This window comes from Pan paniscus, chromosome 1, assembly GCF_029289425.2.
Source record: "Pan paniscus chromosome 1, NHGRI_mPanPan1-v2.0_pri, whole genome shotgun sequence".
In the NCBI taxonomy this organism is placed as follows: Eukaryota; Metazoa; Chordata; class Mammalia; order Primates; family Hominidae; genus Pan; species Pan paniscus.
The window spans coordinates 46011703-46038081 of NC_073249.2; the positions used below are offsets into that span (position 1 = coordinate 46011703).

At 47.5% G+C, this 26379-nt stretch overlaps 1 protein-coding gene, 1 long non-coding RNA gene and 1 pseudogene across 2 annotated transcripts; 2 read left to right on the plus strand and 1 right to left on the minus strand.

The window, feature by feature from the left end:
- The first annotated feature begins 11976 nt into the window (after window positions 1–11976).
- On the plus strand, window positions 11977–12840 carry LOC117976870 (small EDRK-rich factor 2-like; annotated as a pseudogene).
- Window positions 12841–14849: 2009 nt separating this feature from the next.
- Window positions 14850–25603, plus strand: FMOD (fibromodulin). Its single transcript, XM_008976603.5, has 3 exons — window positions 14850–15173; window positions 17926–18911; window positions 23737–25603. Exons 2-3 carry the CDS (start codon window positions 17933–17935, stop codon window positions 23886–23888), a joined length of 1131 nt encoding a protein of 376 aa, XP_008974851.4. The 5' UTR covers window positions 14850–15173; window positions 17926–17932; the 3' UTR covers window positions 23889–25603.
- LOC117976873 (uncharacterized) lies at window positions 19335–23878 on the minus strand. The gene is made up of 3 exons (XR_004667701.3): window positions 23675–23878; window positions 20678–20759; window positions 19335–19611 (listed from the first exon to the last, which is right to left on the minus strand). It is a non-coding gene; the product is annotated as an uncharacterized LOC117976873 (long non-coding RNA).
- Window positions 25604–26379: the final 776 nt, after the last annotated feature.

Sequence of the window (26379 nt, forward strand, 5' to 3'; positions counted from 1 at the left end):
AAGTTGAATTGTGTGCCCCAGAAAGATAGGCCGAAGTCCTAGCCCCCTGTGAATGTGACCATAATTGGAAATAGGGTCTTTGCAGATGCAATCAAGTTAAGATGAAGTCATACCGGATTGGAGTGTGGTGTCTATAAAGAAAAAAGAGGCAGGTTTGGGTACAAAGATACACAAAGAAGGCTATGTGAAGACAGAGGCAGAGGTTGGAGTGATGCAGCCACAGGCCCAGGAACTCCAAGGATTGTTGGGAGCCACCGGACGCTAGGAAGAAGCAAGAAAGGATTCCTCTCTGAAGGTTTAGAGAAAGTGGCCCCGCCCGTATCTTGATTTCAGACTTCTAGCCTCTAGAACAGTGAGAAAATAGATTTTTGCTTTAAACTACCCAGTTTGTGGTAATTTGTTCCAGCAGCTCTAGGAAACGAACACTAACATTCTCCCCCAGACCTGAAGCACCACAGCTGACCTTTCTGTGGCTGGCCCCATTCCCATCGGCAGCCTTTACCCTCCTGTTGATCCCCAACTTTATCTGGCTCTCCATAAAATAACACCATATTTCACATGTGAACCATTCTTTTGTTTGTTTTTTAGAGACAAAGTCTTGCTCTGTCGCCCAGGCTGGAGTGTAGTGGCACCATCATACCTCCCTGCGACGTTGAACTCCTGAGCTCAAGCGAGCCTCCTACTTCAGCCTCCCAAAGCGCTAGGATTACAGGCATAAGCCACCGCACGTGATCAGAGTTTAAAGGCTTTTTGATCTCATTTTATAGATGTGAAAACTGAAGATCAGGGAGATTAAGGTGATTATCCTGTGATACCATGACAAATAAGTGGAAGAGCAAAGACTGAACCCAAATATCCTAACTCTTAAGCCAAAGTTTTTTTCTTTAAATTTTTTATTGTGAAGTGTAATAACACACATATAGCAATGCACAAACACAAATGTATAGCTCAAGCAAAGCAGCACAACCCACATAAACACCATCTAGGTCAAGGAATAGAATACTGCCTGCCTCCCAGTTGCCCCCTGGCAATCACTCTCCATTTCCTCCTCCCCAAGGTAACCACTGTCCCATGCCAGGCGAGTGATTGGACCACGCATCCCATTTCAACCTCTGTGTCACTAAGAATCATTGGAGGCAGCAGTAAAAAGATGGAAGCCTGTATATGTACTGGGGGAACCCCCTGCTCTCCTTCCTTTAAGGCTCAGGATTTCCCTGAAGCTAAGCCTCTCTAGGGCTCTTCCCCATCGCTTTCTTTAGAGACGTCAAAACAAAACACAACACACAACTCTTCACTGGTCTTGACACTTTCAGAATTGTAAAAGCTGGGAGTGGCTGACACTTTTTTTTTTTTTTTTTTAAGCAGTAAAACCATAGACTTTGAACAAGAAGGGAGGGAGGAGATCAGAAGGTAGACCCCAGGGCTGGGATCATGGATGGTTAAGGAAACAAAGCAATAATTATCAAGTCCCTGAGAATAGCCTGTCCACCACATCCCCCTCCCTTCCTCCTACCAGAGACATCTCTGCTATACCAGCAGGGGTAAGCAAGACCCACAGGAGTTTAGTCTAATCTTGCCTAGAGGCAGGCGCAAGCCACATGGCTTCTTGTCGCGCCTTCCTGTCTGAGTTTGTGATCCCTCTCTTCGCCAGGAGTCTGCGCGCCTGCTGTCAGTATCAGAGGATAGATAGGGCAGGAACAGGGGAGAGTAAGAAAACAGGGGCTAGTCAGAAGCCTCCAGCCAGGAAATTGAGCCATCATTCCCTTGCCTGACTTCTGGAAAGTCACTTAACGCCTCTGGGCTGCAGATCCTGCCCTCTGAAGCGAGGGTAACGGGTCAAGTCCCTGTGGCAACACTGATGCAGACATAAGATGCTCCCCAGGTTCCCAGATGAAGAGAGACAAACAGAAGGATCCTTTTGTAGTGGCAAGCCTCCAGCTCACACCGCCCCTGGCTGCCTCAGTGGAGACTCAATGCAGCTACTTCTGCAGATGCACCCACAAGGCAGGAAAGTGAGGGTCTCTGGAGGGAGGACAGGAGCTGGGGGAAGTGACAGCTCAACAGCTGTCGATTACGATCAATGCCACTCTCTATCTGCTGGCAGGCCTGCAGCAGCCAAGGCACTGGAAAAAGGCGAGATCATTACAGGACTGGATGCAAAAGCTATCTCTGCTCAGTTGTCCTGTCTGTTTTCCTTAAGCCAGAGTGGGTTAGATCTCTAAGCCCATGGGGAAATTCATACTACTAGGGCTGTTTTCTGGAAAAAAAAAAAAACAAACAAACTATGGCCTGAGTTCCAAGAAGACTGGCCTTATGGGCTAGAAATTGGAAGCTTTCCATTTAGTTCTGATATCTGCTACTTAGAGTGTGCTTGAGCAAGTCACTTCCATTCTTAGTCTCAGTTTCTGCACCTGACAATAGTAACAATTTTTAATTTATTGAGCACATATTATGTGCTAGGTGATGAGCTGGATGCTTAATATGCATTCTCTTTAATATCTGTCCTTTCTACCTCACGGAGACGCTGTGAGGATCAAATAAAAAATATATTTCCTCAAAAACTTAACAGAATTACCAACGAACCAACAATGCTACTCTGAGGTATACACCCTCAAATAATTGAAACAAAACAAGCCACTCAAACACTTGTTCATGAATGCTCATAGCAACTTGACTCAAATAGCCAAAAGGTGGAAACAACCCAAATGTCCATGACTGTATAAACAAGCCATAGTATATACAGACAATGGAATATTACTCAGCCATAAAAAGGAATGGAGTACTGATACATGCTACAACCTGCATGTCCCTTAAAGACATTATGCTAAGTGAAAGAAGCCAGACACGGAATCCCATGTTTTATGACTTATTTTATATAAGATATTCAGAATAGGTAAATCCATAGAGACAGACTAGATTAATGATTGCCAGAGAATCATAGGGTGTACTTCTGGAGTTACAAAAAAGACTTGAAAATAGAGAGTGGTGGTGGCTGCACAACATTGGGAATACACTAAATACCACTGAATTGTACACTCTAAAACTGCTAATTGTATGTTATGTGGATTTCACCTCAATAAAAAATAGAAACATCTGTCTCTGTGGAAGTTTGTGCACTGTTTAAAGTCATGGCTCAGGAGCACAGTTTCCATGTGGAGCACCCTCTGCAGCTTGTCTGGCTTTTTTGGTTTTTGATTATTTACAAATAAATAACTGCCGGCTAACTCATTCCTCTAAAATGAGAAGGAATGGGGGCAGCTTGCCTTAACTTTCCCACACAAGCATATTGCAGCCATGCTCCACTACATATGGTTGAATTCAGCCTCCTGGGTCAGTGTTGTTGCCAAACTGCACAGGCATATGTTACCCATGCATACACTGATGTGCCCACAGACTGTGGTGCTCAGGAGCACACAGTTCCCACAGGGAGGCCCCTCTGCAGTAAGCAAATGTGCCTGAGAGCTCCTAATTGGCCCATCTTAGGCAATGGAGGATTATCAGTGAATATGATGAGTTTCTATTAACACCGAGCCACTTCATACACAGCAGTGCTTCATCAGGGCTCCAATAAAGGCGAGACAGGCTCCAGAGACAATAGCAAGCAGCAGGCCAGTGGAGAGTGGGAGGCTGCAGAGGCAGCAGCCATAATGCATTATGCAGGTGGCATTTGCTTTTAGCTAATTAATAGTGTGCCACACTCCCTGGCTCCTTCTCCCTAGCTGATCTCCACTCCTGCCTCTCTTCAGGAGAGTCCCTGGAGAAGCAGGGATAAGGAGGGGAGCCAGGGCCTTGTAGGGATGGATATGCACCATGGGAAGGAGGGGTGGCTGAATCATTGCTGCTTTCAGCACTCTGGGACTGGTATCCTCCTCCGCTGATTGCACTGGGTTTTATACTTTACATAAAGATCCCAGCAGGGCTGAGCAGACAGGGCAGTGTAGTGCTGTTCCTGACTCATCAGGCAAAGGCTACTTTTTTAGACTGCCAAGGAGGAGGAGTCATCAGCTCTCCTATATTCATCCCCCTGTCCCTCCTCAGGACACAGAGGTCTAGAAGGCATCTGGTTACCAACCTCTGGATCAGCTGCCTTGTTGATTCTGAGGTCACAGACCCTAATGAACCTAGATAAATTGAACCAGGTGACCCCTTTGAATTGCAAAGCTGAAAGAGGAAGTGAGTGCATGCCATTGGGCTCTTTTGCCCTGGGTTGGCGCTGCAGTTACCACACGAACTGCCAGAGGCCCTGCCAGCAGCACTCAAGGTTCCCTCGACCTGGTGGCCAAGCCCACTCAATTCCCGGATGCCATGGGCCTTAGACGATGGCTCCTTCATGTCTCCTTGCATTTTCCCCAGCCCTGGGAGGTACTGAGGCTTCATGAGAAGCTCCTGGCAGCTGACGGCTGTGCCAAACTCAATGGCTGCCATGTGGTTGCCTCAATCATGGCACAGACAGGGGTCTGGATGAGGTTTTGTGGAAAAGGAGAGGGAGCCAGTACAAGCCATTCAAACTGCTTGACCCATCGCCCTCTCCTACACATGTAAAAGGACACACATGTGCACACACACACACTCATCTCTGCATACAGAATACAGAAGAGAGGAGAGAGTTTGTCAGAGGTGGTCCTCTGTAGTTGGAGTGGCATCCAGCTTAAAGCTGGGAGAGAGAAGAAGACAGGAGGAAAAAAAAAAGAAAGAAAGAGGAGGAGGGAGATGAGGGAGGGAAGGGAAGTAAACATGAAAGAAACAAGAAAGAATAGGAACACAATCTGACTTGCCTTTACCTACAGCCAGCAGGTGCTCCTTCCCATCCCTTCCTCTATGTTACATTAGAAGAGGGTCTCACACAGCAGAGAGGACACTAGTTAAAGCATCAACTTTGTCCCTGCACCCCAGTCACTTCTTCCACTTACTTAAAATGCTGGCTGATGATATCCCCACACATCTCTGAGCCTCCACGGGGCTCCCAGTCTAGGGTTGCAGACACAGGTCTCTAAGGATAACAGTATGATTAGGCAAGCACATATCCCAGCTACTAACCTTTCAATTCTTTATTTCCTTCCAAATAAAAGCACTTGCTCATGTCAAATCCCACTAATTGGTGATGCTAGCTCCTCTCCTACAAATCCACAGTAGCCAGCTGCAGACCACGGCCTTTCCGACTTAGAGGACCGCCTCCTGCTCCCCGCTCCCTCCCACTCCTCACTGCCTCCTCCTCGGCTCCCTTCCTAGTCATGCCTGCGGCTCTCTTCCCTCCTGTTGAGGCAAGATGGTGTGTCTGGCAGCTGTTAACTCAATGCAGTTTATCAAACTGCTATCTACAATATCCTAGGCATGGGTGCAGAGCTGGGGGAGCTGTTCCTTCAGTAATGTCAGTACAAATCAGGGCCAAAGTCAAAGAATTAGGCAAGAATACAGAAAGAAAAAAAGGATAAAAAGGAAAAGCCCTCCTCTTATGTACCCTCCAGGTTTGGTTTTCATGGAAACCTGGTTCTGGTGGACAGAGAGGATAGGGTAAGACAGGCCTGTTGCAGTAGGTAGGGTGGGTCCTGCTATGACCCACCACGATCCAGCGGGAAGCTGGATGCCACATGGAGACCCCAGGAGCAGATCTGTTGGAGTTGAGGCTTTCTGGGAGAGCTCTTTTTCAACTCGCATTCCCAGGTGGGGAGAGCTGACTCTTTCAGACAAGTACGGGTTGTAATGCAGGTCTCAGGGCAAATGCTGAGTGCCTCAGGGGCCACCTCTTTCCGCCATTGGTGAGGAGGGATCCTTGGCAGCAAGAGAAGCATGGATGGTGAGGGATTGGCAGCGGCTGTGAGAAGCCCGGGAGAACCTTTCTGTATATTTCCCTGAGAAGGATCACTGACAACAGCTCCTGGTGGCCCTCAGGCAGGTGTTGTAGTCGAAAGAACCCTGACTTTGGTCCCAATTTACTCTATCCATTAATTTATTCATCCATTCATTCATTGGTACTATATGCCAGGTACTGGGCTTGTGTTTAAATCTCAGTTCATCAAAGATTCAAATGATTAATTGAGGCTGGGCACAGTGGCTCACACCTATAATCCCAGCAGTGTGGGAGGCCAAGGCCGGTGAATCCCTAGGTCAAGAGATTGAGACCATCCTGGCCAACATGGTGAAACCCCATCTCTACTAAAAATACAAAAAATTAGCTGGGTGTGGTGGCTCGCACCTGTAGTCCCAGCTACTCCAGAGGCTGAGGCAGGAGGATCACTTGAACCCGGGAGGTGGAGGTTGCAGTGAGCCAAGATTGTGCCACTGTACTCCATCCTGGCGACAGAGCAAGACTCCGCCTCAAAAAAACAAAACAAAACAAAAACAAACGATGAATTGATTTAAAAGATTGAAATGATGTAGGTAGAGGACTTAGTCTAGAGCCTTAAAAAATATTCATTCCCTCTTCTAGTTCTCCAGAAAGAAGTCACCTCCTTCTAATCCTACACCCCACACCCCAGTGATCTCCTTAAACCAGAACACTCTTGCTCCTAGAAGATGCTATTTCATTGAAGTTAATGAAATGGGGAGCTGGAGAAAGAGGGGCCAATGGAGAGAGGGGTAGGTCTGAAAAAAATGTAGCAGGCCAGATAGAAATGCCTTGAGGTGGTGAAGTTTGAGAACTTTGAGGCTGGCTGCTGGCAGCCAGATGGGGGAGAAGCAAATTCTCCCACAGGGTGTGTTTCTTAAAGTGATTGGAAATTTAAGAAGTAGGAGATGGGGGAGGGAGTGAATCTTTCTGTATCTTGATTGAAGATCAAAACAATTTCTATTCTTGCAAATTCCCTTAGAAATACAGCCTCATAGGGATTGGGAAAGGAATTTATTTCTTCACAAAGCTTACCAAACAGCCTGGCTGGGAGCCATTTGGCAGTTTTCTCAGCAGGAAAGTTATGGAAGAAGCAACAGTGCCCCCCAAGAAGCTGCAGCAAAAGACATAGGGAGATGGGTATGCCAGTTCCTGCCCCAGGGAACCCTACAACCAAGGTGCTTTCCCAAGATGCAAACAGACAGCTCTCTGAGCTCTCCCTCCAGTGGCTGAGGACCTGACCAGCCAAGAAGAATAGCCTAAAACTGTGCAACTCAAGTTGGGACAGCTAGAAGTTCATAAAACCCCAGAGAAGCATGATGGGTCTAGAGCACCATTTTTATTCAAGGATCTCTGGGGAGGCAAGGAAATTCTGTTGAAATAAACACTAATATTTGGTAAGATAAAATGCAAACTTTGCATGATTTGTTAACGTCAAATGTAAGATTTTGTCTTGAGCGGGCTGCTTTAGATTATGCCCCTTGATCACCTGGAGGTACACAATCATCCTTCTATCCCTTTCTGGTTATTTCTTAAAGAAAAGTTTGAACAACCCCTCTTTTCGGAGCTAAATGTTTAAAGATTATTTTAGAGGTCATTGTGTCCATCCCTCACTTCTGGAGAGCACTCTCAAACCTGGCTACAGACTAAAATCATCAATCAATCAATAAAAAGGATGCCAGGCACCATCTGCAGAGATTCTGACCTGGAGAGGAGCCTGGGTGTGGGTGTTTTCCAAAGCTCCCTGGTGGTTCTGATGTGTGGCCGGGGCTAAGAACCATTCCTCCTTTATTTAGCTGAGTGTGGTGGCATGCACCCGTAGTCCTAGCTACTTGGGAGGCTGAGGTGGGAGGATCACCTGAGTCTTGGAGGTTGAGGCTACAGTGAGCCATGATTGTGCTACTGCACTCCAACCTGGGAGACAGAGTGAGACCCTTTCTCAAAAAAAAAAAAAAAAAAGAGAGGGGGGTGAGAGAACCATCCCTCTTAAATGGAGGGCTGTACTGTCAGAAGCTTAGACGCTTTGGGTCTGTTAAATCCCTACTTCTGTTTTGTCTCACAAATGTCAGGTATGTCCTCTCTTTTTTTTCCAAGCTGCCACCACCTACATTCCTACTAAAATAATCTTCCCTTCGATTTTTTGATAGATTAGGACATAGGGTCCTCCTTTCTACCCACCAACTAGTCTCTGGACAAACACCCAAGGCGAGCATTTTCTAAGCATCTAGCCTAAGCCAGATGTATGCTGGATACTTACAACTGTTTCACAACTACCCACTGAGATAGGTGTTAGTCATCCCTACTCTACACATAAGGAAACTGAGGACCAAAAAAATTTAGGAAATGTTCTAGATTTCCAGAATTCAAAACCTTTCTGTCTGACCCCAAATCCACTCCCTTTCCAAGACAACAATGATACATTGGCTTTCCTAAATAGATCCCTCTTTTTAAGAGGTTTTCTTTGTTTTAAAAAATTGTCTAACTGTTGCTTTACCATAAGGACTATACACAGGCAAACAGACAATGGAAGAAACCAGAGTTAAAGAAATCTCACACATTACTAGGGGTCATTATTCTGGGTTTTCACTGAACTCCAATGGAACTAGAATCCAAGTTCTTAGACCTTTGGATGGGCACATGGGATATGTCACGCTTCTCACCTTGAAGAAATGTCCCCACCCATTCCAGGTAGGAGCTACCCTGTCTCTTTAGCTCAAGGGAATTCATAATGATGCTACTGCTTAAGTGGTATTCTTGGTCAACTCTTCCCCCAACTCCAAACTTGATTTTTAAACTGCTAAGACTCAGGACATCTCTTCTGGGATGCTCTGTACTTGGCTCTCGGATGCTGACCTTTTCCATGACCCATTGTGATATGGTCTGGCTCTGTGTCCCCACCCAAATCTTATTTTGAATTGTAGTTCCCATAATCCCCATGTGTTGTGGGAGGTATTTCATGGGAGGTGATTAAATCATAGGGGCAGTCCCCCCATGCTGTTCTTGTGACAGTGAGGCAGTGAGTGAGTTCTCACGAGATCTGATAGTTTTATAAGGGCTTTTCCCCTTTTACTCGGGACTTCTCTCTCCTGCTGCCACATGAAGAAGGACATGTTTGCTCCCTCTTTTGCCATGATTATAAGTTTCCTGAGGCCTTCCCAGCCATGTGGAACTGTGAGGTAATTAAACTGTGAGTCTTTTCTTTATAAATTACCCTGTCTCAGGTATTTCTTCATAGCAGCATGAGAATGGACTAATATACCCTGTGTAAGTAAGATATTTTCCTATATATCCCCTGAAGATATTTTTCCATAGCTGTAGACAGTTCTGCACCAACCCTGCCCTGCTCTCTTGCTCTTGTCGGGGGTTTGATGATTCCAGTCATCAAAAGTCCTGCTCTACCCTTGGCTAGCTTCTCTCTGGTTTAAGTTAGCAAAGTAGATTTACTAGCCTCTAGTGAAAGCTAACTTCTTCACCTTTCATTTATTCAACTAAGGGTTAGAATGGTCCTTCTACAGGCCAGCACTCGGCCAAGCACTGTGCTAACTTTTGAAGGCACAATGACATTGCCTCTTTCCTCAGGGATCTTCCAATCTATTAAAATAACCAAGAGGGGCTGCTGCTGAAGGGCCATCACATGGCAGCCCCTCTGCTAGGAGCCTTTATTCTTCATCTCATTTCATCCTCCCGATGGCTAACGAGGTTACGGTTATTGTCCCCATTTTATGAATGAGGACACTGAGTCTCATTGATACTTAAGCAATTAGCCCAAAGTCACAGAGCTAATCAGTGGTAGGGCTGGAATTTGAGCATATAACTACGTTCCAAGCCCATGCTTTTTCCTCTACACTGGAGATTCTATATAGCATAGTGGTTAGAAACTCAAACTCTGGGAACAGCCAGGCTTAAGTTTAGAATCCCAACTTGGCTATTTAATTACTATCTCATATTGAACAAATTAATTAGCTTTTCTGAACTTCAATTTCCTCATCTGTAAAAATAAGGTATGATAATACCTATCTCAGGGTTGTGGTGAGAATCTCAGAAATGATAGCTGGTATTTCAGCTAACTTAGAGCTAAATTATTTTAGAGCTAATATCTAGGACTGGCATTTTAGAGCTAATATCTGGGTCTGTTCTCCCCTGCAGTCATGTAATTTCCTTAATTGCATCCTGGGAGCTGGTCTGTCTCATGTTGGTTTCTTCCAAAAGCCCTCAGCACAGTCTGAGGGACACCATTAGTTCTTGGCTCATTTGCAGAACAAAGGTGAACATCATGTACAGAGTCACTGAATGGCCAAATCCTCTAGCCTTCAGGTTTTAGTTTATCCCCTCTGCCTCTTTCCTTATTCAGATATCTCTCCCTGAACGGCCCCCCTTTCCTGACTCAAATACACTCATACCTTCTAGAAAGTGGTCTTCTGGGATCCATCATGTCATCATCATGTTAACAATATCAAGCATGCAGTAAACACACAGTAAAGAGATGCTATCCATTAAAAGAGAAAGGTTGTTCTCTATCTTCTTTTTAAACAGCTTATTGCTAAAAGGAAATTCTAAAGCCCTCAGGCATCTTCTAGAACTTGGAAGTTGAGGTCTTTCTCCTATTGCAGTTCAAAGAAAACAAGTCTTTCTCCAGCTCCAACATCTTCATGGCTCTCATCCTTCTGGAAAGAGGACACTCTCCATGATGAGGACTTCTAATGGCCCTTTGGTGCCAAGGGAATAGGAGAAAATATCTCTCTTGGAAGCTTTGGGACACCATTGTTGGGTGCCAATGTAGCCAAGAATTTCCATTGAAACATCAGACTAGGAAAAACTCTCTCGCTGGCGTCAAGAGTTTTCAGGATGGGCCAGCAGCGGGGTCTGGATTATATAATATCGCCATGGTCATCTTTCTGCTGACCTCTGTATATTCAATTCAGAAATCTGGTTGGGTGGATTTTCAGTCACACCCTCTTGCCCTCCACCTTCCCTGAGTTATCTGGGATCAGAGGCTGGATCATAAAAACAAGGGTTGTTGAGTCTTGTGGGGGATGAAGAGGAAGGAAAGGGTTGGTGGCCAGGTGGCCACAAGAACGTCACTGTGTCTTTGCTGGTGGGAACTTGAGTCAGAAGGGACTTCATTTCTCCCAGACAGGGTGGGTCCAGCATCAGAGGCAATGAGCTTTGCCTAGTGATTGTGGCTTAACCTGTACTTTTCTGGGTAGGGAGGAAATAGCAGTGGCCTGAACCCCTGGAAAGTCTAAAGGTTTTCCTGGCCTGGTTGGTGGTGGTTTTTCCACCCAGCATTGAGTACTGAAGACAGACAGACTCTGTGGGGAGCCAAAAATACAATTCCTTTCATAACCCTTTACTGATTGCCTACTAAGTGCCAACGCATTGTGTGCCCAGCTGGGACAGGGGCTACAGAAATGCATGACATTGCCTCTCTCTTTAGTTTATTTGCAGTCTAGTGACTGCATAGTGCTGGCTAGACACCCCCTAGAAGATACTGGTGTCCTCCTTCACATGTGGACTCCCTCAGCAAGCAATCTGGTGGACATCAATATTTGCTTCCCATGTTGAAGGCAAGCTCTGAGGGCCTAGATCCGGGAACCAGGCAAACAAAGCAGCAGTGGCCAAAATGGAGGTAGAAACCTCCACTAAAGGTTAGAGAAAAGAACTTTTGAACAGTGGGTGGTTCCCTGAAACTCTGCCTTCTGACCTGGTCCCAATCATCCCTTCCATCCTTCCTTCATCCCAGGCATGCCTTGGAACAGGATGGATAGCTAAAGACCTGGTGCACATCTCACCACTTTAGAAATGGCCAAAAAACCCCATGGAGATACTGTCTTTTTGGTGGTGCCCAGTTGGGAAGAATCCAGTCACTATTTGGTTCCCAGACTTTAGTAACTTTCATTGTTAGTAAATGCAGAATTAGTCAGCATGCTGGAATTTAAAAAAATAAACATCTGTACCCAATGGTGAATCTGTCCAGGCTATCTAGGCTCATTTAAAAGTGTTTCCCAGGCTCAGTTGCCAAGATCAGTGTCCTCCACTGAAAGGTGACTGCTTTCTGGACTCAAAAATGACTAGAAAGTTATCTGTGCATTATTCATAAGCATTTTCACAGTAAGGCCATTCTGCTTCACTCATGAGGTCAGAGTTTGCTACATTCAGATCTTCTTTATTATAATCAGGCATTATACTGAAGCCTTCTTTGTGTCTCCAACACTTAGGATCATGCCCAACACATAGTAGATGCTCAAATTTATTAAATGGAAATGAAATATGGGTGGGATGAGGAAGAGAACCCCTATACCCCAGCCCCATCTCACTTTAAAACTCCCCTGCCCCCAGATGCAGGCAGATTGGGCAATAGTAATTAATTAAGCTTCATCTTAGTCGAGGCCAGCCTGACAGCAGGGTAGTCATTGCCCCTCCACTTTGCCAATCCTCTGTGCTAGAGTTAGAGAAAAGTGTGTGGGCTTTCAAGTCATGTAGACCAAGGTTCAGATCCTTGTTTTGCCACTTACCAGCTAGTCACTTTATATCACTAAAACCCTAATTCCTTGGCTGAATGCAGGGTCAAAAATTAAAAAAAAAAAAAAAAAAATCCTGACAGAATGAGGTGAGATAACAGAGGCAGGTCGGAGCCACTGCTGTCACCATGACCTGCAGTAACCAGCATGAGCTTACTGGCTAGAAAAATAGGAAAAAGCAGAGTGACTCAGTTAAGGGAAAACGTCGAGATGACGGGTTTTCTGCTGCTGTGGCAAGCAGAGGAGCTCAGAGACCAAGCAGCAGAAGCAGAAGAAGGCAAAAGAGAAGAAGGAGGAACCCGAGTAGCTTTGTGGCTTCATGTCCAACCCTCCTGCCCTTCGCCTATGTGACTGGAGCCAGTCCCACCACCCTCACGTTTCCTCCTGCAGTGCCCGCAGGTCCCAGCACCCATGGCCTCCTTTTGCCCTGAGTCTGCAGCGGGTCCCTTTTGTGCTTCCTTCCCCTCAGGTAGCCTCTCTCCCCCTGGCCCCTCCTGGAAGTGGCGGGTGGGGGGTTACCCCTTCCCAGTGTTTTTTTATTCCTGTGGGGCTCACCCCAAAGTATTAAAAGTAGCTTTGAAAAAAAAAACACTAATTCCAATGCAAAATATCTACTGTTATCATTGATAACATAAGTAAACCACCTAGTCTATAGTAGGTGGTCAGAAAAGGCTCATTCATTAGGTTTCATCTTTTTGAAATCTCTTCTTAAATTCTGAGAATGGGTCCCTGACAAGGCCCTTTCTGACAGCCCACATGCTAAGTCAAAAGCTCAAACCTATTGGAGAAACCAAAAGGACCATCTGCCTCGACACTTCTAAATTCTTCAAATTCAAGTCATCTCAGGGTTTCTCAGTTGGTATTTTTTTAAGATAAAGGTGTTTCTTTGATGTTGGCATAAGCCAGTTAACATACTTGAGGAGAGAACATTTAGGACACATGAGTTTATCTAAGTTATTGAGATTCTGTGTGACCCACATTATAATGGTTCTCAAATGTTTTCTTCTAGCCCCTAAACTCCAGATTCAGATTCATATGTCCAACGGTCTACGTGCATCTCCAGGGGAATGCCTAGCAGGCGTCTCTAACAGCATATCCAAAATGTAACTTTGGTTTTCTACCCAACTCAGTCCCACGTCACCTTTCCCATGTCAAGAAATGTTACCACCACCTACCCAGTTGCTCAAACTAAAATTCTAGGAATCATCCTTGACTTTTCCTAACTCTGCAAGACTTGTCAGTTCTCTGTCTAAAATATAAGATCTTCTCTTCCATTGCACCAGTCCAATCTGCCATTACCTCTCCTTGAGGCTGGGTTGGAGCCTCCCTGCTTCCACCCTGGCCTCCCCTTCTCCATACAGCAGCCCCTCCTACATGCTTTTAAAATGTAAATTAGATCCCATGCAAATCAGATCCCATGGCTTCTCCTGCTTGAAACATGTTTTTTTTTTAAACATTTAGAATAGGCCAGACCGGATGACTCACGCCTGTAATCCCAGCACTTTGGGGCACTGAGGTGGGTGGATCACCTGTGTTTAGGAGTTCAAGACCAGCCTGACCAATATGATGAAACCCTGTCTCTACTAAAAATACAAAAAATTAGCTGGACGTGGTGGCGTGTGCCTGTAGTCCCAGCTACCCAGGAGGCTGAGGCAGGAGAACGGCTTGAACCTGGGAGGCGGAGGTTGCAGAAAGCAGAGATTGTGCCACTGCACTCCAGCCTGGGCGACACAGCGAGACTCCTTTTCGATCTCCTGACCTCATGATACTCCTGCCTCAGCCTCCCAAAGTGCTGGGATTACAGGCATGAGCCACCAAGCCCGGCTGAGACTCCTTCTCAAACAAACAACAACAACAACAACAACAAAAACATTTAGAATAAAAACCAAATCATTTCCATCGCCCAAAAGTCCTTTCATGGTACAGCTCCTGCCCAGCTTTCTGATCTTGTCTTTCCCTGGCTGAGGAATTCTGTGGCTGTGAAATGGGTAGGACACAGTGAACCTCAGCTATGTGCCAGGTCAGGAGCCTCCCACACATCACCTGATACAGTCCTTGCTACAACCCAGCAAGGTAAGTGTTATTAACTCTGAATTTGTTGTGAGCATTAAGTGGAAGTGGATGATGCTAGTGCATAAGCAGTGATCAGCAAATGCTGGAGTCCCTGCCTTTCCTTTTGTTCCAGTGGTGGAGGTGGGCAGGACCTGTAGCCCAGAAAAGTCTACACTGCTTAGGGATAGAACTGGAACCAGAGCCGGCTGTCCCTTGTCATGCATGCTCCCTTATCCACTAGCCTGATGACCTGTCTATAGGGGGAGCTGAGAAGCGTGAGTTCTCGCTCTCTGGAGGGACATGTGGGTTGCTGAAGGAGTTAAGATGTCTCTTACCAAACCCTGGCCCTCCCCATCCCTGCATCTGCCTTTGTGGCTTTAATGAGAAATCCAGGCGCTTCATAAGAGACTGTGCAAATAACTTCTAGGGCGCCACTAACTCATTCAGCAGAAAGAGACCCAGGGCTGCCAATGTTTCAGGGAAGATAAGTGAGTGGAAAAAAGGTGGTTTTTATAGTGTCAGGCAGACAGAAGGATTTGCGTGGTTGAGCGTGAGCTCCGCCCCTGCAGCAGAGCTGAAAAAAACCAGGATCCGGGTTCCTCAGCCCCTCTTCACAATATTTGATTAGGAATTTGGGGCGGGACCCTGGTCTGGCACAGGCACGCACACTCTCAGTAGACTCTTTCACTCCTCTCTCTCTTCCTCTCTCACACGTTCTCCAACCCAAGGAGGCCAGACAGAGGGACGTGGTCACTCTCTGAAAAGTTCAACTCAAGGTAAGTATAGTCGTTTTACTTCGGGTTTGTCCCTAGCAGTTCCTTAAAAGAAATAAAGGAAAAGTGGTAGGGGATAGGGGAGATGGGGAGGCAGGGAGGGTTCATTCCTCCTTCTCCACATCTGGGCCATGACCCCAGGGATGCTGGAGAGTGGCAGAGAGGGTGTATAAGGGAGGGGTTCCAGCCCTGTACCTTTCTCTTACAGTTCCTTTATGGGTGCTGAGGGGACCTCCAATTCTCAGGCATGAAAAAGTGAAGGACCCTCTGTCTAGGGAAGCTTCTTCCCTGCTACTCATAAATCCCATCATGCTGGGAGTGTGGGCATTTTGAAGGGTATTCCAAGACCTGGATGTCCCTGCAATCTCTCTTATAGAGGGGTTTGGTACATAAATGCTATTATGGGAGAGGGGGAAAGTTTTGTGTAGAGTGTGTGTGTGTGTGTGTGTGTGTGTGTTTGGAGTGGAAGGGAGAGAATAAAAAGAAGCATTGAGAACTGGCCATCTCCAGGGAGCTGTGGATTGGGGTGGGGATGCAATCCAGGTGAGGGGATGGCCTCTGGCTTGACCTTCTCCACTGATAGGAGGGAGAGATCTTTCTCTAGAGTGGAGAAATGAAAGAACAGCAGTAGCTCCTGAGTAAACTTCCCCCAACTGATAGAGTGGCAGTCCTGGAAACTTTCGACCTTACAGAAACTCTGAGCACAGGAGGGCCTCTAGCATTATGGGAAACAATGTAAGAGTATGCAACCCTGAAGCAACATTGCTAAGAGATGGGATGGGGTAAGGAGAGGCATAAGCTCCCCATCAAACCCTTTCAGCACCCATGGCTCTAAGAAGAGGCTGAAGTGGGCAGGGTGCACAGCCCCTAGAAAGCTGAGTCTGAAGGGGAAGGTGGCTCTTGTCTGCCAAGGTGCCCAGTCTGAAAGAAGGAGAAACGGAGACAGAGGCTCACTGTGCCAGCCCTCCAGACAGCCACCTTGGTCCTGCAACAGCCCAGGGCTGTGCATGGAAAAACGCTCTGTTGGCAGTGGGCCGCTCCATTCGTCTTCTCTCCTGGCCAGAGCCAGGAACCAGCCAGCTTGCCCAGGCAGTGGGCAGTTGGGTCAGCTTCTCCAAAACACTGTGGCTCTTTGTCTGAGGCCTGAGGCTGCCTGTGGATGAGCCAGGGTGCCTGCTCCTCTGCAACCTAGGAACTGATGGGATGAAGTGGGCCCAAGGAAACTGTTTTGAGGGGACAGAGAGGTCTGGGATGGATGGTGGTCAGGAGGTAACTCTGTTGAGTGTCATAGTTGGGGTCTTTCCCATCAGTTCACTGGATCTGATGATGTTGGCTTTTATACTCCTTTCTTTCTTCTGTTTACAGTTGCCAACCCCAGTAGGCCCAACAGCAATGTGAGGGCTGTATGTGACTCTTCCAGGCCAAGAAAGGTTCTAAGGTTTCTCTGTCCAAGGGTGACACTCAGGAAGATGCCCACTGCTCACAGGAGTATGTCATGCATTGGCTATAGGTAACCAGGGTAGGGTACCCAGGCCACCCCTAGTCTCTTACCTTCCATACCTTTAGTTTCCCTCTCAGATGACATCAGACCCACATTTCCTCTTCAGTCTGCCCTGTTCCTATCTCATTAGCACAACAGGTTCAAAAGCAACAGGTTTCCAGCAATGTGGGGACCTAGACACAGAGCTTGGTCATCTAGGTGTCATCGCTGGGAGCAGGTAGCTTGGGAAAGGAGAGGAGAATGTCAGGGTCCTACCTCAAGCTGCTTTCCCTTGAGCATACACAAGAGTTTCCAATCTCTAGCTATTCTTTTGCTGTCCCTCATTCATTTCTCTTGGCCCCACATGGCTCTTGCATGATGCCCATGGTGGAGCATGAGGAGTGCTAACACCTTACTAGGCACCATGGAAGACAGAAGCAGATTAACTCAGACTCCACACACTGAGTACCTGCTTTAGAAGGCAAGTGCCACACCCAGTGCCAGGGTCCTCAGTCTGGAAAGGATTTGTAACTGCTGTATGAAGACCCTGTCCCAGCCAAGTTGCATGTGTAGCCACAAACTGCTAACCAGTGAGTTTCCTCACTCAGCAGACTGTTACAGATGATGGCACTTTGGAGGGCAACCTGAGCCTTGTGGTGGCTGCAGAGGGACCACACTCCTCCCCAAACACTCAAGACCAAAAACTCCCAGCCTGCCCAAGAGACCAAAAGATTTTCCAGACGTAGTTCAGCTCTTCCCCTTTGATGCGTCAAGCGGCTTCTGGAGGTCTCCCATCCTAGGGCTTTCTCCTTGGACTCTTAGAAAAATACTACTTCCCTGGAACATCCAAACTGGATTTGGGTTCAGATCTGAAGAGCATCCCACTACCATCCTTACCACCACACCACAAACACAGGGATTGCTGTGGGCTTTTCAGCTTTCCCACAGGACTTTCAGAGTGCTAGAGGCTCCTAAGAATCTGCCCCTCCAAAAAAAAATGCAGCCGTTCCCATTCAAAGACATTCTGTCTGTGACTCTATGACCAGGGGAAAATGCACTTAGCTCACCCCAAATAGCCATGGTCCGGCTGGACCAAGTGCAGAACCAGACTGGGAGGAGGCACCGAAGAAATGAGAGCAAGGCTCCTGCTCTCAGATGTTTGACATAGAAGTCAGCTCTGCATAGCTCAAAGCCTAAGGCTTGCCTACTCTGCCTCACTGCCTCTGTGGAGTCTCACTCATGCTGGCTTGCTCTGTTCTCTCCCGCTTCTTGCAGAGACAAAATGCAGTGGACCTCCCTCCTGCTGCTGGCAGGGCTCTTCTCCCTCTCCCAGGCCCAGTATGAAGATGACCCTCATTGGTGGTTCCACTACCTCCGCAGCCAGCAGTCCACCTACTACGATCCTTATGACCCTTACCCGTATGAGACCTACGAGCCTTACCCCTATGGGGTGGATGAAGGGCCAGCCTACACCTACGGCTCTCCATCCCCTCCAGATCCCCGCGACTGCCCCCAGGAGTGCGACTGCCCACCCAACTTCCCCACGGCCATGTATTGTGACAATCGCAACCTCAAGTACCTGCCCTTCGTTCCCTCCCACATGAAGTATGTGTACTTCCAGAACAACCAGATCACCTCCATCCAGGAAGGCGTCTTTGACAATGCCACAGGGCTGCTCTGGATTGCACTCCACGGCAACCAGATCACCAGTGATAAGGTGGGCAGGAAGGTCTTCTCCAAGCTGAGGCACCTGGAGAGGCTGTACCTGGACCACAACAACCTGACCCGGATGCCCGGTCCCCTGCCTCGATCCCTGAGAGAGCTCCATCTTGACCACAACCAGATCTCACGGGTCCCCAACAATGCTCTGGAGGGGCTGGAGAACCTCACGGCCTTGTACCTCCAACACAATGAGATCCAGGAAGTGGGCAGTTCCATGAGGGGCCTCCGGTCACTGATCTTGCTGGACCTGAGTTATAACCACCTTCGGAAGGTGCCTGATGGGCTGCCCTCAGCTCTTGAGCAGCTGTACATGGAGCACAACAATGTCTACACCGTCCCCGATAGCTACTTCCGGGGGGCGCCCAAGCTGCTGTATGTGCGGCTGTCCCACAACAGTCTAACCAACAATGGCCTGGCCTCCAACACCTTCAATTCCAGCAGCCTCCTTGAGCTAGACCTCTCCTACAACCAGCTGCAGAAGATCCCCCCAGTCAACACCAACCTGGAGAACCTCTACCTCCAAGGCAATAGGATCAATGGTGAGACCTTGGCAAAGGGAGGCGGGGACTGGCTGTCTATTTCACTTGAAAGACACTATTCTGAGTGCTAGTGGCAAAACAAAAGAAATAGAAATAGGGGAACCAGACAGCACAAATGAAGCAACCTGACAACCAAGCCATACCCCTATACAAAAGAGAATACACTTATACTAAATAGCAGTGCTAAGACAATTCAGTGGGGAGTGGGTTGGTACAGAAGAAGACTTTCCAGGAGAGGTAAGTTTCATTCCAGGTCTTGAGAGATAAGTGAGCATGGGTTGGAGGTATGCAGGATGGAGACATTCTGGGACAGAGGCTTGCCACAAAGGAGCCAGTCATTTTCACAGGTCACCTGTCGATGTAGGGGACAGCTGGGAAATGTCACGTGTCTGAGATGAAGGGGTCATGTGTCAGGGAGCAGTAAGAGATGAGTTCGGAGAAGTTTAGGAGGGAATACTTCAAAGGGAGGGAGATTTAAGTTTAGCTTCTAAAGTCTGTTTCAGGAGAATGGTGGGTTGAAGCCCTGTACTTACTCACTGTCCCAGAAGAGGATGAGCTCTCTTTTTCCACTTGAACTATTCTTGCGTCTACAGCCTGGTCTTGTGTTTTGGTGTTTATTCTCAGAGCTGAATGCGGCACTTGTTCTGGTCAGTTCTTCCTGGAGTACAAGGACCCCCTGGTGGCAGGGCAGATATCCTTCCTAGGGTAACATGAGCCTGATTACCACCAAGCCTAGGACACTGGGCTTCCTGTTTCATAAGCACTTCCTTGCAATGCCCAAAGGAAAAAAAAAAAAGGCTGCCTCCCTGACTCTAAGAAATATTCATTTCAGATGGAATTATCTAGCTGATTTTCAGCTCCCTTTCGTCTTAGGATCTAGTATTCAGAACATGCTTACATTACCCCAGGGCCTCTGATGTCTTAATCCCAGCTGGAAGGTACTGAGCCAGCACTTGACCTCCCTTCCTGTCAGCAAAGTCCTCTTCCATCTGGAGAAGGGAGGACTCATTAACGACCACTGGCAAAGGGCTTTGAAGTGGAGCCTGCTGAGATAGAACCGCACCATCAAAGCGCTGAGAAGGACAGAGTCGTCACCCTCTCCTTCTCATTCCTTTCTCCCCTGTGCTCAGGGAACAGATCAGTCATTGAGCAAGATGTTAACAAGCTGGGCAGCCCTCTGAGTGAGAGAGGCACCAGCCCCAGAGGGCAATTTGGGAGTTGACAGTCGGGTGGGCAAGGCAAAGAGGCATCTGTCTGGCACCTTTAGTTTGAAGTGCCTGACACCATCATGTACGGCCTAAACTCTTTTTTATTAAAATCTCTCTTTCTTTGGGGTCTTTTTATTCCCAAGGTGGGGATTGAGGGGTCCTCTAAGACGTCTTTTTTTTTTTTTTTTCTTTGAGACAGTCTCGCTCTGTCACCCAGGCCGGAGTGCAGTGGCATGATCTCAGCTCACTGCAAACTCCGCCTCCTGGGTTCACGCCATTCTCCTGCCTCAGCCTCTTGAGTAGCTGCGACTACAGGCGCCTGCCACCACGCTCGGCCAACTTTTTATATTTTTAGTAGAGACAGGGTTTCACCGTGTTAGCCAGGACGGTCTTGATCTCCTGACCTCGTGATCTGCCTGCCTCAGCCTCCCAAAGTGCTGGGATTACAGGCGTGAGCCACTGCGCCCAGCCAAGACATCTTGAAGATGTTGCAAGCTGCAGACGTTTGACATTTCCTTGTGGCTGTCTATCATCACACCAGCAGTTACCACTACTTACCTGCCACACACTCTGAATCCAGGAGCAGTCACATCAGAAATGCCACACGTATGCTGTGCTTCATCCAAGTTTGACCCTGAAACTGTGACAGCAAAGAACAGCTGTCATGGGAAAGAATCTATTAGCACCTACCCATACAATCAGAGAAAGTTAGGATGGAAAAGGCTTCATCACAACCTCTTATCATCGTTCTGCCTTCATGCAGAACCACATCTGCCACTCAAATGGGAGGTGGACCACCTCTTCCAGACGCTTGTCAGAAAATAAAATTAGTGCAGTTTCCTAAGGTCCCGCAAACAAATTCTCTGTTCAGTCAAACAACCCCCAAATTTTCGGTGTCTACTCCCAAATCAATTCTTGTGCAATTTAAGTCCAAGCCCCGTGACTAGGTATCACTTAGTCTCTCTCAGCCTTCTTTTTAGACAAAATAATGCTTTATTTTCCTTAAAGTAGTGAATTAATATATGTAAAGTGCTTTGTCTAGGGCCTGGCATAGAATTTAAAAACCAATGATAGCTATTATTATTAGCCTTTCTTCTCATTGCCGCTTTAAAGTTGACAGGCAGTTTTTGTTGTTGTTTTGGGGAAAAAGAGACACAGAGAAGGTAAAGCCATCTCTCAAAGTCCTCCAGATGATGTAGATTAGAATCCTGACCTAAAGGACCTAGAGCCAGGCATCTCCGACTGAGAATGGTGAGGAATATCTCTCTGATGCAGACCACTAGCAGGAAAACAGCTCCCCAAGCTCAGCCCCCTCTCCTACAGCAAACGTGAGGGACATCTCCCTGCAAACCAGTCAGGGACTTGGGGATGGGGGGTATTGGAGGTGGGATTGAAACAAGCTTCTGAGAGAGGAGCTTAAAGAAGAACAGGAGCTCAGGGGCGCACAGGGGAATCAGATATGGTCCTCTCCTCGCCACTTCCCTCTTCCATCAGTATCTGCCTCAGTTTTTCCAGCCTGGCAAGAACACAGCTCAGAATGTTATTCAGAAGCTTTGGGATTCAGTGGAGCAGGGCGGGTACACCAGTAGGAATTTGGAAAGACTTATGTCAGTATTTAATTTGGGCTAGTAAAATGTCCTCCAGTGCCTCCACGCAGAAGCCTGTCCTATTCATGGGCTTGGGGAAGACGGGGGGGGGGTGCTCACAGTACCCAGTATGTGGCTAGAGTCCGTATACACTGTGTGTCTAGCTCCCCACAGGTATGTCCCACATTTACCTATCGACAGCTGGGATCCGGAATTTTAGCAGGCAGTCTGAGGGCTCCAGGCTGGGAAAGAATCTATCACGGAGCCTGCAGCTCCATCCTAAATAGGGCTGGAAATGATACTTAAGCTGAGCCACTTTGCTTCTTCTCCTCACCCCACTGCTCTGCTTGTACACAGATAACATAGACCCAGCCCCGGTCTAGGCTCTGCCCCCAACCTGCTCACTCAGAGGCCACTTAATCTAGTCCTTGGGACCAGAAAGGAAACATCCAAAAGTATTCCAGAAATTCTACCCCACCAGGAGTGTTTTCCAAAGACGGGTATTTCCCAGTTTCCGCTACTTTTCTCAGTGTCTAATTTTCTTTGGGCCTAGATTTTCTGTGTTATGTCTGCAATACAAGTTAATTTGCTGCAACCTCACCTCATCTTATCTTGGTCGGTGCTTAACAGAGACTGAAAACCATTGAAAATGCTAATTTAAAAACACTTTTTTCATCAGCCTCTTTAAGCTCTCCATGCTGTCTTTCTTGGAACTGTCTTCTTCATACCTATAACCTCTCCCAAGGGGAGCCCTCATGGTCACACCTAAGAATAGAGTTAGAAAAGCACTCCCTGCCCCCGCTCCTCCTGCCTGGCCCCAGACTGACACACCTCCTGACCACTGCTGCAAGCCGATGGATGCCTCTGGTACAACAGCAAGCCCCAGCTCTGGGTCTACCCAAGTATTACAGCTGCTAGGGATGTGTCCATGGACAATCCTACCCTCAAGACCCAATGGGTAACTTCATTCAAACCGCCTTTGCAGAGAATGACAACAGGAGCAAGTTTCCTGAAAGCCTCATTCACCATGGTAAAGACAGCCCTACGAGGCTTCCTCAGCTTTCAATGGTGACTTTTGCCGTCTCTCCTGAAGTTTTAGCTGAGTTCTTGGCTTTTCCTTTCAAGTTACTGACCCAGTAGACTGGAGACAGAGTGGTTGATTTGTCAAAGAGGACAACCAGAGGGACAACAGGGTTAATAGCAACAGAAAGATTTATGCTAATACCATCCAAGCAGAACTATTGTCTCTATTAGAATTCTGCGGTTTAGGGGAAAATCTTAGGAGACTTCTTTTCAGGTTTAAAAAAGGGAGTAGATTGTAATCATATTAAATGCAGGAGGCAGGGAAATTATTTATTTGACTTTTGAGGTCCCTAGCAACCCCAGTGCTCTATGAGTCCCCAGCTTCCTTTAAACTCAGAGCCTTGCTCACTGCTCTGGCAGTATTTAGAATGGAGACGTGCAACCCACTCAAAGCCCTGGCACACAAAGACACTTGTCTCTCGGCCCAGGCTTTCTCTCTTTAATTTCCTGCCACTTTTTCTATCTGTAAAGTATTAAGTCCCTCCATTTCCCCAGTCTTCTTTCTCACAGCAATTCAGCAAAGCCCTCCCTCTCCAAAAACAATCAAGTACTTCAAGGTGTCTACGGTTGGTCTTTGGCTACCCTCTGCTTCCCACTGCTGCCCACAGCTGCCCACAGCTTCCCACCTGCCCCCCTACCCTGCTAAAAAAAAAAAAAAAAAAAATGTCCCAGAGGGAAGGACGCTTAAGAACATTCCTGGGCCTGCAGAGTAAAGTTCAGGTTGGTGGTTAGGAGGTGAGCTGCAGACGCAGGCACAGTCCTCACTCTGTCCCTAGTTCTGCCCCTAGTGGCGCCAGTAAGTATGACTCCAATCCTGGAAAACATCTGCCCTCCATCCCCAACTTCCACCCCTTTATCTAAGCTGCTTCACAAAGGCAAATCTCACTGTGGCTTCAGGTTCGTAATCTGGGCTTCTCTCCCTGACCCGTGCTCCTCTTGTCCCCACAGAGTTCTCCATCAGCAGCTTCTGCACCGTGGTGGACGTCGTGAACTTCTCCAAGCTGCAGGTGCTGCGCCTGGACGGGAACGAGATCAAGCGCAGCGCCATGCCTGCCGACGCGCCCCTCTGCCTGCGCCTTGCCAGCCTCATCGAGATCTGAGCAGCCCTGGCACCGGGTACTGGGCGGAGAGCCCCCGTGGCATTTGGCTTGATGGTTTGGTTTGGCTTTTGCTGGAAGGTCCAGGATGGACCATGTGACAGAAGTCCACGGGCACCCTCTGTAGTCTTCTTTCCTGTAGGTGGGGTTAGCGGGGGCGATCAGGGACAGGCAGCCTTCTGCTGAGAACATAGGCAGAAGCTCACTCTTTTCCAGGGACAGAAGTGGTGGTAGATGGAAGGATCCCTGGATGTTCCGACCCCATAAATCTCACGGCTCTTAAGTTCTTCCCAATGATCTGAGGTCATGGAACTTCAAAAGTGGCATGGGCAATAGTATATAACCGTACTTTTCTAATAATCCCTGGCTGTCTGTGAGCAGCGCTTGACAGCTCTCCCTCTGTGCTGGGCTGGTCGTGCAGTTACTCTGGGCTCCCATTTGTTGCTTCTCAAAATATACCTCTTGCCCAGCTGCCTCTTCTGAAATCCACTTCACCCACTCCACTTTCCTCCACAGATGCCTCTTCTGTGCCTTAAGCAGAGTCAGGAGACCCCAAGGCATGTGAGCATCTGCCCAGCAACCTGTGGAGACAACCCACACTGTGTCTGAGGGTGAAAGGACACCAGGAGTCACTTCTATACCTCCCTAACCTCACCCCTGGAAAGCCACCAGATTGGAGGTCACCAGCATGATGATAATATTCATGACCTGATGTGGGAGGAGACAGCCAACCTCAGGCTTAGATCAATGTATAGGGCTATATTTTGGCAGCTGGGTAGCTCTTTGAAGGTGGATAAGACTTCAGAAGAGGAAAGGCCAGACTTTGCTTACCATCAGCATCTGCAATGGGCCAAACACACCTCAAATTGGCTGAGTTGAGAAAGCAGCCCCAGTAGTTCCATTCTTGCCCAGCACTTTCTGCATTCCAAACAGCATCCTACCTGGGTTTTTATCCACAAAGGTAGCGGCCACATGGTTTTTAAAGTATGAGAAACACAGTTTGTCCTCTCCTTTTATCCAAGCAGGAAAATTCTATATCCTGATGGTAGAGACAGACTCCAGGCAGCCCTGGACTTGCTAGCCCAAAGAAGGAGGATGTGGTTAATCTGTATCACCTGGTTTGTCCTAAGGCCATAGTTAAAAAGTACCAGCTCTGGCTGGGGTCCATGAAGCCCAGGCCAGGCAGCCAAATCTTGCCTGTGCTGGGCATACAACCCTCTGCTTTCACATCTCTGAGCTATATCCTCATTAGTGAAGATGGCTTTTGCTTTATAGTTTGGCTGGGGAGCACTTAATTCTTCCCATTTCAAAAGGTAATGTTGCCTGGGGCTTAACCCACCTGCCCTTTGGGCAAGGTTGGGACAAAGCCATCTGGGCAGTCAGGGGCAAGGACTGTTGGAGGAGAGTTAGCCCACGTATGGGCTCTGCCCAGATGCCATCACATCCCTGATACCGTGTATGCTTTGAAGCACCTTCCCTGAGAAGGGAAGAGGGGATCTTTGGACTAGGTTCTTGGCTCCAGACCTGGAATCCACAAAAGCCAAACCAGCTCATTTCAACAAAGGAGCTCTGATGTGAGGGGCAAGGCTGCCCCCTGCCCCAGGGCTCTTCAGAAAGCATCTGCATGTGAACACCATCATGCCTTTATAAAGGATCCTTATTACAGGAAAAGCATGAGTGGTGGCTAACCTGACCAATAAAGTTATTTTATGATTGCATCTGCAAGAGTGGAGTCATTTAAAGCAGACTGCAGGAGGGTTACTTTAGGAGGACCTGGTGAGGTCGCAGGTCACACAGGCCTTGGACTGATGAGCCCTCTTTCTCATCTATTCTGTTCGGGCAGATGAAGCTAAGAGGAAAAAAAATGAAAAAAAAAAAGTCACTTGTATAAAAGCTGTAGTTAGCAAACTGTGTTCTGGAAGTTCTTCTTTAAGTCTAACTTCAATCCTCTCTACACATTCCCTTCCATATGGTCCCCAAGAGATATAGAATAACTGGGGTTTTTTTTTCAACCCTTTCCATCATCCTCTCTTGCAAAGCCGGTAATTCGGGATCTGGCTAGTCCTGGGTATTGTTGTCTTAACTGCTTCTGCCCTCTAGTGGCAACTGTGCAGATCTGAGGGCAGCCAAGCCTGCCAAAGCCCGTTGGCCCTGGAAGAGGAAAACAAACCTTTACCCCCCATTTGTTTTCTCATTCATCCTGTGTTCATATCGTGAAAGCCTTTAAGTGCCAGATGTTGTGATAGGTGCTTAGCAAATGTCGCATAAGTTAGGAGGGCAGACTAGGCTTGTGCCTTCAGAACAATCCACTATTTTCTGATAGGGAAATAACAACTGATAGTTATTGGGCACTAAATTCTGTACCAAGCATGTTGCAAATGTTACAACTCCATCTTAAGCCAAAGTAAACTAATTTGACTATACTTCTCTGACGTGAGAGTTAGGCAGGAAGGCTAGTGTGTGAAACTACCAGAAAGAAATCATAGCTCTAATC